The sequence below is a fragment of the Botryllus schlosseri genome, chromosome 13, assembly GCF_051294905.1.
Source record: "Botryllus schlosseri isolate E-star chromosome 13, Bs_hap1, whole genome shotgun sequence".
NCBI classification, from domain to species: Eukaryota; Metazoa; Chordata; class Ascidiacea; order Stolidobranchia; family Styelidae; genus Botryllus; species Botryllus schlosseri.
Window position 1 is genome coordinate 8,688,865 of NC_137248.1, and position 14,776 is coordinate 8,703,640.

The 14,776-nt window shown below is 45.7% G+C and overlaps 2 protein-coding genes across 2 annotated transcripts in view; one reads left to right on the forward strand and one right to left on the reverse strand.

The window, feature by feature from the left end:
* The first annotated feature begins 859 nt into the window (after positions 1-859).
* On the forward strand, positions 860-3,408 carry LOC145454335 (conserved oligomeric Golgi complex subunit 4-like). Its single transcript, XM_080332324.1, has one exon. The coding sequence runs from the start codon at positions 1,054-1,056 to the stop codon at positions 3,337-3,339; it is 2,286 nt and encodes a 761-aa protein (XP_080188450.1). The 5' UTR covers positions 860-1,053; the 3' UTR covers positions 3,340-3,408.
* A 1,526-nt stretch (positions 3,409-4,934) lies between these two features.
* The window catches only part of LOC145454334 (uncharacterized), a 50,965-nt gene continuing 41,123 nt past the window's right edge, over positions 4,935-14,776 (reverse strand). Inside the window, exons 18-22 of the mRNA XM_080332323.1 lie at positions 11,296-14,251; positions 10,427-10,614; positions 9,705-9,819; positions 6,882-7,141; positions 4,935-5,328 (exon numbers count right to left, since the gene is read on the reverse strand). Coding sequence (XP_080188449.1) covers positions 5,135-5,328; positions 6,882-7,141; positions 9,705-9,819; positions 10,427-10,614; positions 11,296-14,251 — 3,713 coding nt within the window. The 3' untranslated portion in view covers positions 4,935-5,134. The remainder of the gene's footprint in view (positions 5,329-6,881; positions 7,142-9,704; positions 9,820-10,426; positions 10,615-11,295; positions 14,252-14,776) is intronic.

A 14,776-nucleotide genomic window follows, 5' to 3' on the forward strand; every position in this document is an offset into this window, starting at 1 on the left:
GAATTGCGTTTATTTCCTCTCTATGCCACGGCTGATGACGTGTTCAGGGTAACCGTTATCAAAAAGATGTTTTGCATGTTGTCAAGTTCTAAACGCGTTACCCGAACATATCGATTACCCCTGACGAGTGTCAGCCGAAAATATTCGGGTTCATTTCAATATGAATATACTATTCAATTGTATATTGAAGTTCTGTACCTCCAAGAAGCTCTCCAACATATTTATAATTTTTTCATGAAACTCATTATTGAATAGTATATCCACATTGCAATGAGCCCGAATATTTTCGGCTGACACTCGTCAGGGGTAATCGTCAGCTGGTCAGCAACTTATTATGAACAGTACATCACGAAACTCGTCACTATTGATATGTATGCTATGTATCAGAATCTCTGCGTTGATCAGAGACTCAGGACTACCTACCATCATTATATATATATGTTACGTCGTAATATATATTCTTAGGTATAATCTAACGAATAATCATCCCCTTTGTCGCGTTTGCTAACTTTTTTAGCTTTCCAAAATATGTCATATGAGTCTCAGTGGTTGTTGGGCTGCTTCAAACTGTTATAGCGATTTCGACACGTCCCTCAGTTACGGTTCAGCGCCAATCTGGTGATTATAAATTGTTGACGTCAGCATTGTCGGTGATGTCAGCAACCAGTACGTGCAGCAGATATATTTCATCAAATCAATTCCATGATCAGATGAAAGACTGCGTGATCAAACACCCTGAGCAAGCCAAATCTGAGCTCTCCATTTAATTTATCACCGATATACACGCAATGCCACAGGCACAGCAATGATGTATATGTTGATATCGCCGTCATAGCTAACGTCATCAATATATATCCACCCAGTAGTTGTATTTTGTTCATTTTGTTGCAAGATGCTGCAACATCGAGCGCCCGCGATTGCGTTTTGATCGTGTTATCGCTTAATTTTCAAGCATAAGAGTAATTGCAGTTGTTGTTCTGAAGTTCGTTTCGATACTTCGTCCTCCAGTATAACGTACCATATTACCGGCATCTTCCGGTGTAGAAAATCATAATGGGAGATGTGACGAAGTATGGCGGTATCGAAAGTCTCACTAGTCTGCAGGAGATGCAAGATGCTTACGACAATATTCAAATCAAATTGAAAGAAAACACAGAAGCTCTCGCGTCATTACTGCAAGATAAGCCAAGTTTGGACGAAAAAATGAATGGTATTCAAGATCTAATGCCATCTCTCGACCTGCTGGAAAGTGATTCACAACGACTTTGTGGCATGACAAATTTCGTTTGCGAGCTAGCCGACAATATAAGCTCCAAAGTGCGGCAGCTAGATCTGGCGAAGACTCATGTTTTTGAGGCTATACAACGAGTTGATGATATTTTAGATTTAAAATTCTGCACAGATGGAGTAAAATCTGCGATGGAATCTAACGATTACGAACAAGCAGCTGCAAATATTCATCGATATTTATGTCTTGATGAAAACGTGATCAAACAAAGCATCAGTGCCGGTATGGAAAGCTCCAGCATAACGGCATCGTTAAAAGTGCTACAAGAAGCACGGGTTCAGATGTCAAAGGTCGTGTCGGAACAATTTGACATCGCGGTCACTGCTGGAGATCTAGCTTCGGTGGAGAGGTTTTTCAAAATATTTCCTTTGCTCAAAATGGAAGACGAAGGTCTCGACAAATTCGCTCGCTTTTTACGACAGGAAATCAAAAAAAGTGCAGAGCAAAACCTCAAAGTCGCCCTAGTGACGGATTCCTCCGATAGACGTTACAACGTTTTATTCGCAGACTCTTTGACGTTGCTTTTTGAAGGCATTGCACGTACCGTAGAAAAACAGCAACCTTTAGTAGAGACTTATTATGGTCCCGGTAAACTGTTTTTACTAGTGAAAAACCTACAGCAGGAGTGCGACATTCAAGCGAAAAATATATTGGATAAATTCCAAAGTGTACGGAAATACCAGTCAAAAATACAGCAAGTTCAGAATTCACGCGTAAATAAAGGAAAAAGCAGCGATGGCTTGAACCGACAGTGTCTTGATGCGAGAGAATTGGAGCCGATATTAAGTGAAGTGACACTGATAAGCTCGCGTTCAGAGCTATACTTGAGATTTCTACAAAGACGCTTACAGGCCGATATTGACATTGTGTATCAGACTCCGGAAGAGAGAACCGAGAAGAAAATAGAACTCCACGCTTGGGTCAGAAACTGTGACTTGAGTCACACTATGCAAGAAATCATATGCGGGTACATAGTGATGGAAGAATACTACATGCGGGAATCGTCATTAAAAGCGATTCAACTTGACGCGATTGAAGAATCTTCACGTACGTCAAGCATGGTGGATGACACATTTTTTATTTTAAAACAATGCATCAAACACGCGATGACCAGCTCCTCCATCGACTGTGTGTGTGCGATGTTAAACCATGCTTCTAGCGTTCTCGACACTGAATACAGGGATGTACTTGCATCACGTATCAAGGCAGGATTTCCTTCCGGTGGCATGCTGGATAATATCAGCTCTGCGTATAATGTAATGCAGACGTCGTTGCAGCAAGGCAAACTTGGCAGCGTGGATGAACAAAACGAGACGGGTAGGAAGCTGTTTCTCACGACTCTTAACAACTGTGAAGTCTCCGGGCAGCATATACAGACTTTGAAACGTAGCTTGGAGGCGGAGGTTACTAAAATCTTCCAGAATTTAACGGAACAAGGGTCTGCAAAACTGGAGAGCTGCTTCACCGATTTAGCGTCTCTCTCAAATAATTTTAAAAACTTGTTGGAGGTTGGGGTGATGGAGTTAAGTTCATCTTGCATTAAACCGGAGATTCGGCCGTTGATTTCGAATTTTTTGTCGGTCAGTCATATACTGAACGATTCTGAATTTTCCGCGTACGAAGCCAACGATCCATGGGTGGAACCGTTGATTTACGGCCTGAAACAATTGACTGACAAATTCTACGAATCTCTATCTGAGAGCATCTACGATCAACTCATCAGCCATTTGACGAACGAAATAGCGACGCAAATGGAGAAGGTTGTGTTTAAATCTACTTTCAACAGACTAGGCGGGATGCAGTTTGACAAAGAGCTTCGTTCGCTGGTCAGCTTTCTTACGTCGATGACAACGTGGACTATAAGAGATAGGTTTGCACGTCTGACGCAAACTGCAACCATCCTGAACTTGGACGATGTCAGTGAAATGTTGGACTATTGGGGTAGTAACTCTGGGCCATTGACATGGCGACTTACGCCGGCGGAAGTCCGAAGAGTTTTGTCCATGAGAGCCGATTTTAGTTCCGACGATATCAGAAAGTTGAAATTGTGATTCGTTATGATTTACTATATACACTGCTACTTTTAGAACGATCTGTATGAATAAATGAAGGCGACCTTCTTGCATGCGGAAATCATAGCTTAGGTCATTCCATAGCCTATCGCTGCTTGGCTAAACTGTTAGTAATTTACAATGTGATATTACTCAAACAAGGGGGCTTTGCTGTTCTGAGCTCAGAAATGCAGCAATAGTTTTACAGTAAGGTATGAAATATTTCATAATGAGAGGGGAAGAAGTCTACTTTCGTCTACGGCTAATCTATCACTGAGGGCGCGCAGATAAGTGGAGATAAAACTGCATTCTTTCCACTCTCTCCGTAGCAGGGATGTTGTGGATGTTGGATTTACATCCTAGTCTGACACGCCAGAGGCTAAAACCAAAATGATTGAGAATATGTGAGTAGTGAATCTGCTACTGCGCTCTCATGCTGGAAAATAATTGTGAGCCATAATTTAATTATTTGTACTAACGGTTGTTGGCGCTTACGACAACATGACAGACACAGTGGTGTAACCGTTGATCTCACTTATCAAGACAGGACACTATGCTCAATTTAACTTCTGAGGTAATTCCAGTAATGAGTTGCAGCCATCTCCATGAAAGCTGCTAGTCTTGAACCAATAACTGTGGCAATTCCTGCACTAAATTGCCCACAAATCAAATCAGCAGGGTATTGAACTCCTGGACCGATGACTGCAAGGATGTAGCTCAGGGCCGGCCAACCCGTGGCCCGCGGGCCACATATGGCCCGCGAGAAGGTTTTGAGTGGCCCGCGAGGTAATTTCCGAAATTTCTAATGTTATCAATAATAGATTGCACTTATTGTGAACTTGTGAGGCCAACCAAAAATTTGATTAGTTAGGCCGCAACACTTGAGATGTGATGACTAAAATATCAGTTCCGACGCATTGGCGGAGCCAGTCACATATTGGTAGATCTTCGTACAATACAATAAAGCAGAATGATTTGCGATAGATTTATCAAAAGAAAAAATTTTCTACACGCTTTGCGCAACATGTTGTCACTCGATTTCTTGCTTTTAATATTGTTGCCCCTTTGTGAAAATGAAAGAACGCCTAATGGATCAGAATGAATCCAACTATATTCGCGATTACAAGGCAGAGTGTCGTTCAACATATGCGACTTTGCGTTTGCACTCGCAGAAAGACCGTCGACTATGAAACCAAGGCACAAAATAATTGACACATGTTGGTCGAAACTTTCGATATCGATATGTCCAGATGCCGATAGGCGATAGCCCAGTCCTTGGAAACTGAGCCCAGCGATATAAAGCATGCCCGCAATATAGTCAGGTGACAATATTATTGACCTGTGAACTTCAAAAAATGTTCGCGCTTCGCGCGGCTAGTGGCCCGCGCAACAGTTCGCCAATCGAATGTGGCCTTTTGGCTGAAAAGGTTGGCCAGCCCTGATGTAGCTGGTATTAAACCATCTTCCATTTTCTTATACAGCTGCCTTGTAATTTTCCTATGCCATTGCCCGAAAACCAAATCAACAGTGTAACAAACCTCTGGAGAACGCCCTACCTGCTCAACTAAGAAAACCCACCCATCAAAAAATACCAATAGGATTGAAATTGAAATTCATGTAAAAATAACGAAAAGATAAAAAATAAGAGAAAAATTATCATTCCACAAGAATTATCGCATCGATTTTACGCCAGTGACTGGCAGATACACAAAGAATCTCTTCGTTTTTGCTTCCAATTTCCGACATCTTATCGTTGCCCGAGTTCCCTTACGCCACGAAAGTCTGAAAATGGGGATCATCGCTCGACAGACTGTCCCGTCGTCAGACAGGGCAAGCCCTCTTGGTACAAGGACATGACACAACTCGTCGCGCGTCGAGTGGAAGACTGACCGCTTCCCGAGCATACTTTCCGGACAAAGCTTTCGATGTTGGCGACACAAATTCCACATCGCCAGAGAGGCTGCCACCATTTCTCACCAGGGTCACCGTCTGGAAATAAGACATCGGAGTTAATTTCGCTTGGTCGTGCTCTGGCCGCCAGTAATATTAGACGGTAGCAAATTTCAACTTTTGAATTTCGGCTCGCAAATTATTACCATTGACTTACTAATGATACTGGTCAACAAGAGGAAAAAATTGGGCAGAACATCTAAGAGCCATTTCTGGGGTTTTTGAGGTTGCTGATTACGAATATCACATTAGTTTTACGAGATTGGCTCTTGCTCAGAAGATATTTATACCCCTAAAAAAGCCCGAAATTACTGTATTTACCCTTGAATATTTCACTTGGTAGGAAGAAAATCGTAGTTTTTCCTAATTTTATACTGCGCATAAATAGAATATTGACTATGAAGAACCCTCAAGTCGTTTTCAGTCATTCTGTCGATATTAACATCACCTGATTCGAAATATTTGATTGTCAAGCCTAAAAATTGTACTGTTGCACAAATGAATTACATATTCTCCTGTATCAATTGGTCATTCTACCAAGACTAAAGAGGAGTATAAAGTAGAATTTGACCTTGAAAAGCTTAACTGTATTACTCATATGTGTCTCAATGCTTTTGACTTGTAAATTGGTAATTTTCCGCTGAGTCAAAAAAGTGGTTATACCTAGTAACCAATAACCATATCAAACGAGAAGCTTAAATCTGGTATCTTGATGGATTTTAGATTCAAATACCGATGAAAGATTCCTACTTCATATTCCTCCTAAGATGTAGTAAATAAAACTTTTGAGATGATCACAAAGCACCCAACTACAAAGATTTGTATCTGCATATGAAAAACTTGGAACAAACATGAGCATAAAAGTTCACTTCCTGTTCAGTCATCTTGATATATTTCCTGATCATTTGTTGATTAGCAAGGGGAGAGGATGCCACCCAAGACATCAAAACAACAATATTGAGATATCAGGGCAGATGAGATGAACATATTATGGCAGACCATTGTTGAAACCTTTCGAGAAACTGCAGTTGCTTACAGGCAAAAATCGTACAAAAAAACAATTGCGCGTTACATTAAATTAATAATATCATATTCCAATTGATATTATTTCAAATTTACAATAGGAGGTTGACGTAAAACTGATTGAAATAATGGCACATTATTCGAGTATCCAGGTAAATACGTATGTACATGACTGGAGTTTATTTATGTACATCATAACCGTGAAAGTCCATAACTGTGATAAATCTAATACGTCTAAATATAGTGCTGTTGCTGTATTTTGATTAAAGAGACTTCTGTGTGTAAAAACAAATAGATTGAATTTCAAAACTATATAGTACGACTGAACCGATTTTCTATCTGGCCACTACAGCGAAAATGGGAGATTTTGGTCAAAATAGCACCATTGGTTATCTCCAAAAATTCGGAATCAGTGCCCTCCAGAACCCTCAAAACCACTCCTACTTTGTCTGCCTAAAAATATGTGTTGACAAGTGTTATTGATATTGCGCCAAGAACGATATCTAAAGTTCCCAAGTCATATCGTTACGGTGTCGTAATGAGTGGAAACTCAGAAATCAAAAACTCACCGATCAGCAGCACCACGTGCCGCGACTGGTTCACCTTGCTCATTTGCAGCTTCAGAGCGCACACCATCGCCGACCTGGCGAGCGACTCGGTGCCGGCCGTGTCGTACGCATTCCAAGCGCCACCACCGGGCAGAGACCGTGTCGAATCGCACTGGTGCGGAGGCAGCTCAAACGCTAGCCTCCACTTGACGTCGCTGGCATGACAGATCCACTCGGACACCTGCTGCGCATTCTGCTGCTCCACGCTTTCGGCGCCATTCCTGTTTACACGAGACTTAGGATCAGAGGTGCTCAAAGCAGCCAGTGTCACTATTCAAGTACAAGTAACACCATATATAAAGGACTAAAGGAATCAGTGTTTCTACTTGAGCCGAAGTGATGCTGTAAATTTCCAATCGAATCCAAATATGCACGTCAAATATGCATAGCAATTTCCAAGACACGTCAAAATGCTTACGATCAGGCGCGTAGCCAGAGGGGGGGTTTCGGGGGTCAAAACCCACTCCTTTAGAAACGCGAAACCCCCTCCTTTAACGCGAAACCTCGCCCTATTTAAATGACCGCTCTGATGCTAATACTCGGTTGCAATTCAATGAGTCGTATTATCAGTATTGCGCACGGCCAATTAACGAAAGGCGTGTTGCTAGTTAGCCGTCCGTGCGCATTGCACTGCACAATGTAATGCGACACGATCTCCCGCTGAGATGATTGCGAAATCAGGTCATTCATTGTCACGCATTCGGTAATCATTATTAGCCTGATTTACCGCGTCTCGAACAAGCCTAATTCCGCTGGCTTGAATAATCACATCTGCAATAGGCCCTGTGCGCAGTGCGCACGATATCGTCACTGGCCTTCACAAAATCACAATCACATCTGCATTGGCTTGGAGTGCACGATATCTTCGCTGGCCTACACAATCACATCTGCAATATACTAAAGATATCGCTAGCCTAACTACCGCTTCTTGGGCATCCCATGCTTTGGCTCCTATTTCTCGATGGCTTGGATAAAATGCTATTAAGTATATGCTGATTAGCGATTGTGACTAAAGAGTGACATCTCGTAACCGAATGACATCGAATGTCCGCAATCATGTTCGACGCGTGCGCAGTGCGCACATGCGTAATTGATTTCCACTAGTCTTCAGTTATAGTCCTGTAGGCTTGAGTTATAAAAGAGGTAAGGTTTGAACCACCTGAAATCGGCGTCATTATAACACGGATTAAGACTCGTACATTTTTACTTGCGCAAATCTCGATGCTACGTAAGACGCAAGGATGAGCGGGCATATTTAATTGTTGGACGCGCGCGAATTTAATTGTTCGACGCGTTGATAAGCGCACACGTGTTCAAATGTTCGACGCGTGCGTATTTCATTGTTCACGACAGATCAGGGAGTCGCTAATTAACGGCACTTCCGGTCTCGTCGACAAGCTTATCATACGCCTATAATCGCGAACACGGGGATGTTGTATAATCGTTATTTACGCATCGCATGTACTTAACCCTAATGAATCGATGCTACGTTACTAAATTCGAAAAAAATCGACCCCCCCTCTTATATTTCAAAGCCCTCCCTTATTTTTCGGCTGGCTACGCGCCTGCTTACGATCGACGAAAGGTCAGGTGGGTCATGGCGGATTCGAACGTGCTAGTATCTTCGATCATAGAGCACATGCTTTGCGATATATAACCAGTCAAAATAACCAACTTATGTAGACCAACGCCCACTACTAGATTGTTGTCCGGTGTCTGTACCGCTGGTCGATGGCAAAGAAGACTCTACAGCCGATATGAAAATTGTCTAAATTTTGTCCCCGTTTTCGAACATGAACAGTTTGAACACCTACAAAGAGCCTTGAGAGCTTGGTAACAATTCTAGGACGAGGATATTTCTCTTGAAAGTCATTCCAGATCAATGGCAGTTAATAAAATTGTAGTGAACTTTCTAGGATAGCGTAGGCACGCGAAAACGAAACTGCCCGGCAGCTTTCTAGGCTTTTATGAACTCAAATTCGAAACTAAGACGTGCACTTCCACACATAAAGACGTAAGCAACTGAAGTACAGAACAGAATGAACGGAGTGAAGTTAACTAATTACAGCAAACAGTAATCATTCTAATCAACCAAGAGCCTTGAGCAATCACCACCAAGGTGGTCAGAGACTCAGAGTAATCAGTGCTGGTACGCGAGTAGGCTTAGCACTAGACATTTTGCCTCAAGTATGAGCAGAACAGCAATTTCCAGGACACATTAAAATTGTTATTAAAGTAGACAGTGCTGCTACTCAAGTAGAGAATGCTGTAAATTACTATTCAATCACAAGTAGAAGTATCAATCTCCACTTTTCCAGGACACGTCCGATTGCTTTGGTTGGAAACATAGAAGGAAAGGTTCGATAAGCACTACATCAAATTGGAGGAGTGCGAGCAGAATTCTAGCGGTCAATCGGAGGCGGGCACATAAAAATTCCAGGGTGCACCTTCGTGACTTACGCAAAGCGACCAACGACACTGTACACAAACAGGTGCAATTTTTGAAAATATAAGACTCAGATGCCGTGATGCACTTCAAATAAAAATAAGTGGAGTCATACATAGAGCCTATGTATTTGATGCGGTTCATACGACAGCTTCACCGACAAAGGCGACGTAAAGTTATCGCAAAACTACTTTCCACTTTTCCAAAGCAAAAATATAAACAATTTTGTGTACAGAAGTAGAAGTACCAGTAGACCAAAACCTGATCCCTGGAGAAGTAGTGCGAGTTGCAAAAATCTCTAGAAAAGTATAAGCGCATCGTTACTGCTTACGACTTACTGTGCTCGCTGAAGCGCATTCAGTATGTGTTGGTGCAAAGCTAGCCTCCACCTGTTCCTGCTTCGGACGCCGTCTCCGTGGCCGATCAGCCACATCATGAGGTGACGAATCGAAACTGGAAGGGAAGGCGCAATTCAAGGCGATATTTCTTTGCTTAACGGGAGCTAAGTGGTCATATTTGAAAGCCAGAAAATAGACCAAATGTACACGGCTGGAAAATATATGGGGAAATTCTGAATCGCGATTTTACAGAACTTCTCTAGGTAGCCATGTCTCGAAATGGTTCTAGGAATATCAAATTTCTAGCACTTAGGACAGTGGTTCTCGACCTTTTTGTCGTCGCGGACCTCCGCGGAACTGCCTCAAGTTTTAGTACAGATTTAGCTCGATTACCGTGCAACCGACATCTGTCTTGCGCAAATTTCAACTCCAGGGTAGTGACAAACAGCTCTAAAATTCAGAAACAGGCTTCTAATGAACATATAACGTACAGCCTAACGTCTAGCAGCTCAACTTGAGTTACACCGTGCGAAGCGAACAAAGTCAAACAACGCTAGAAGGCTATGATGTTTTAACCTACCAGTAATGCGCTTTACAGAACATGGAGCAGCGTCAAGGCTGCAGTGAGCGAGCTTGACGTGACTCGTTTCATATCAGACTTCACATCATTACATCTGACAGGAAGCATACAGCAAAACAACCGCTACAAAGACGTCACTTACTCGGATGTGAAATCAGTGTCTTCGGGCACAACGGCACGATGATCCCGCCGTCGCCGGGCAGTATGTTCTTGTAATTTCTCGTTCTGATGTCGGCGACGCTTTTGGCGGACACAAACTGCACCAAGGACCCCGCGGCTTTCATCAGCGAAATATTCGGAAACAGGTGCAAACGCGGGACGTCTTCGGTGCTTAAGGCAAGAATCAAGCTCTCGATGAGATCAAATTTGTAGATTCAAATTATGTAAAACCAGAATCGGTAGGAATAACGCGATATGTGTTTTTGTCCTTGATTTTTTGCGACATATACACCGCTCATGATACACTAGGGTAGAGGTGGGCAATTATTTTCCTCCGCGGCTCAAATGAGAAGTTGAAAATACGTTGGCGGACCGACTGAAAAATTTTAGCTACATTCTCAACTCGGCATATTTTAATACGACACGACGCTGGACAAGGTGCGGAAATAGCCTCGTACGGCCTTCGAAGACATCAGACAATGTGGTATGGCACTCGAACCAGACTGGCCAATAATATCTTCCAATTCAAGTTCAGAGGTGGTCACCACCCTTAGTACCCTTTCCAAGTAACAAGTAGGTTTTGCCTACTTCTAACGCTTTATATTTTGTAAAGTAGAAAGTAGTTTTGGGCTTCTATCACTTGTACGTGTGAAATTGTCACGACAACCACATGTGAAATTGTCACGACAACCGGCCAAAAGAGCCACCTATTTGTAGTATAATTGGTCATTTTGCGTTACTCATGAACATATATCTCACAAGCCGCCACCATTCAACAGCTAAAAAAAAGTATCCATCTCCTCAACCAAATCCAATCGAAACTACTCAATTAGCAGTAAGCACGACTCTCACCGAAACACGATCCACAAAGTCCCATCCGGAAACAGACTTCTGTACGTGTCGCTCATCGCTCGCCCGTCCGAATCCTTGCCCGAATCTTCCACCTGTCCCAGCAGCTGCCCGACCAACGCGCCGACATCTACGTACGCCCCTTTCACGGACTTCAAAAACGCAGAAACAGCCCTGCACTCGGGCGCATGGTCCGGGTCGAACACATAAAACGGGTTGGACCGGGTCTTCCGTTTGCTCACGGCCGGGTCCGGGTAGCGCTCGTCCAAGGTAGGCGTGCCCCGGTCGGACGCGGGCGGCGGAAAATACCGTAACTGCTGTGCGTCTCTCTGCGATCCGTGCTGGTCGAAATTAGGATACCCGTGTGGGTTTGGAATGGGCCGGTTATCCGACAAGGTGGACAGGGCCTGCGGCCGCACAATGCCGCCGATTGTAGACGGGACTGCTGTGAAGCTCGGTAACGGACGCACCGCGGCTACCGTCGCGTTGGGCCATATGTTTTGTGCATTTTGCTCGGAAATATTTCTATCAGCGGCGTAACCCAGATGCGTCCGCTGCCGTTTTTCGGGCGGACGTCCGATCGCTTCAATCTTGTTCAACGTCTCGATGGCGGGACGCACTTTCGACAATAGTTCATCAATGTTCGGGACGGAAATTGGGGCCGGGGGCACTTTCGAATCCTCTCGAGTACCGATTTCAGCGGAGTCGTGTCCTACGCCCGTCGCATCATCTTCCACCCCCTCGGTACCTTTCATGGAAATCACACCAACGTTTCCCAGTGGTGCCTCCGTGCGATTTGATTCAGGGCCGGACGAGGGTGTCTCTGTCACCGATTTACATTCGGTGCCGGTCCCTTCACCTTTCGAGGAATTAGGATTAGCCTTGTCAGATTCACTTTCATCTTTCAACACCCTAGGTTCAACGGCAACATTTTCAGGCACACCTCCGATCGAGGATTCCGATTGAGAGACGGGCAGGTTCGTCTCTGCCGGGTCGCTTTCGTCCGGATTCGCATCAGGGCCGGACGCATCCGCCTCAAACACAGTCCCATCAGAAATAAACGGGATTGCGGCGTCATCGCTGATAAGCGGGACTATTGTCGACGTCTCAGACGCGCCCTCAACCCGGGACGAATTCGCGGCAGACGCTGCCCCGCCAAGCCTCAGAACTAACCGCAACAGCTTCGACAACGAGTCTTTCATGTCTCCAGCATTCCTATCCGCCAGCATGCCGTCCTTTAAAACGGACAGGGTCTCGTCAATCTCCGTAATCACCCTGTCAGTCCCGGACGCCCTGTCCCGGTCCGGCCTACCTTCCGTCAGAGGAAAACTCTGCCGGGACTCCATGAAAATCGGGTGGACCGGCCTTGGTTTAGGCGGCACAATTCCAGTCGGCCTGGGACCAGGCATAGATGTTCCACCCTCAGACTCGACCAGGGCAGACGCAACGTCTTCCAGGACCCTCGAGCTGGCCTTCCGATCAAGATACGAAGCCTGTCGCGGTGGACCGTCGTCTGTGGCGGAGCATTTTTCCTGCCCCGCCAAAACAGACACATTGCTGCCTGGACCGGTGTCCTGCTTCGTCTTTTTCAACTTGTGTACGATGCTCTTATTCAACTGCTGTCGCATGTGCATCGCTTCTCTCTTACTCAACTCTCTCTCCGTTTTTTTCTTTGCCTGTAGTTTTTCTTTCTTCTCTCTCATCCTACGGATATCCTCAAACGACAGGCCCGGTACAGGGTGCGGCACCGTGGCGGCAGACTTGCCGGACCGGGCCCCAAAACTGGGATTTGATTTTTGTGAGGTAGTATTTATAACTGGCTGGGAATCGGAGTGGGCCAAGTCTGGTCCACCGAACGCCTGCTGCAAAAGTAAGAGAATCTGTGGCAAGAGTATATTAGTCTCTTGCGATTTGTTAGAACCTTGACCCGCGTTCACTAACGACATGATCGCATTGAGTAAACCCGTGTATTGTACGCTAATCGCTCGGGACGAGTTCGTAGTGTCTGCGGAAGGGCCGGGCTTATCTCCACCCGGGGTGGTCCCGGCCAGGGACGGAAGTGCGCCTGGGCCTGATGCCGAGGAGAGGGGGAGGCCGGCCCGAGTCGGGGTGGGGTAACAACGGCCTGGGGGGGATGCGTCTTGGGGCCGGTCTGGGCGGTGGGTGACGAGACCGCGGGTCATGGCTTGGAGACGGGCGGGGTTGGCGGTGCCCTCGACCGACATCAAGGTCGGGTAATTCGAGTAGAGGTCTCGGTTTGTGGACTCTTGACCGGCCATCACTGCCACTGTGCTCCCATTGGTCCGACTCAATGGGCCTGTGGCCGAGCAAGGACCGGCGTCTGTGACCCGGGCAGGGGCCACTTCTGTCGTCATGAAATTTGTCGCGGGCCGGTTCTTCCGGAGGTCGGTGCCCGAGAAGGCCCGCGGGTCGGAACTTATGACTCCCGAGTTCCTCTCTTTCTGTCGGTCCGGCCCAATCGCGACTGCGGCGCCGGACGCGCCCAAGCGGAGCGTCCCGGTCGTAACCAGATTTTCGGTGCTCTGCCGTGCCGCCGAACCCAGTCTCGGGTCTTTCGAATTCGGGCGGGTTGCGGTCCTGCCAGAATTCTCTTTGGCGGGGCTTCTCACGATAGTCTTCGACGCGGCCGCGTTGCCACGCCCGCTGACATCGATCCGTACCCTCATACTCCTCATCTCGTCTGTCCCGGTGGAACCCGGTCCTGACAACCGGGACGGCTTCCTGATCGCTGCCCCGCCAGTCCCAGCGCGCCTCTTCTGGTTCGCCTTCGAATTCATCCCGTCTAGCACTTTCCGTAGAGTCGCCATGTCGAACCCGGCCCGGACCTTCTGCAGGCTGGACAACAGCCTCTGCAGCCTGGCCGTCCTGGTCTCGCGGGGATTGAAAGGCGGGAGGAAATGGCGGCGGAGTGATGGGCCTGTCCCACTGCGGCTGCTGCCTGTTGAGAAACGGAATCGGTGTCAAACGGGACGGCGCGACCAGGGGCAGTCCGAACGCATGATGGGAAGAACACAAGAATGAGATACAGGTGACAAATGCGAGTCCGTCACCGATATCGTTACCAAAATTTCAAAATTTTCTGTGCACCCCATGAAAGTGCTAGGTTACCTATCGAAACGATGTTCACCAAATTCGGTTCAATTCCAACCAGTGGAAGTGGAGTTATTGCCGTCGAAAAATTTGTATAATAAATAAAGTGGTGTTTACGGTAACCAATTCTTCAATTATTTATTAAAGGTGTGCCCACCGTAAATACTATTTTATTCAAATTCGAATTTTTCGACTGCTATCACTCCGCTTCCACCGGTTGGAATTGAGCCAAATTTGGTGAACAGCGTTTCTATAGACTTACACTTACATGGGGTGAACAGAATTTCGAAATTTTGTTAATTTATTTTTATATAATAAATAGAAACTTTGTTCTACTGTAGCAATGCGGTTACTTGCTGGAATTGAACCAAAT

What these genes read in the sequence shown, in the direction of transcription:
- LOC145454335 (XM_080332324.1), top strand. Translation starts at nt 1,054, where the DNA reads ATGGGAGATGTGACGAAGTATGGCGGTATCGAAAGTCTCACTAGTCTG.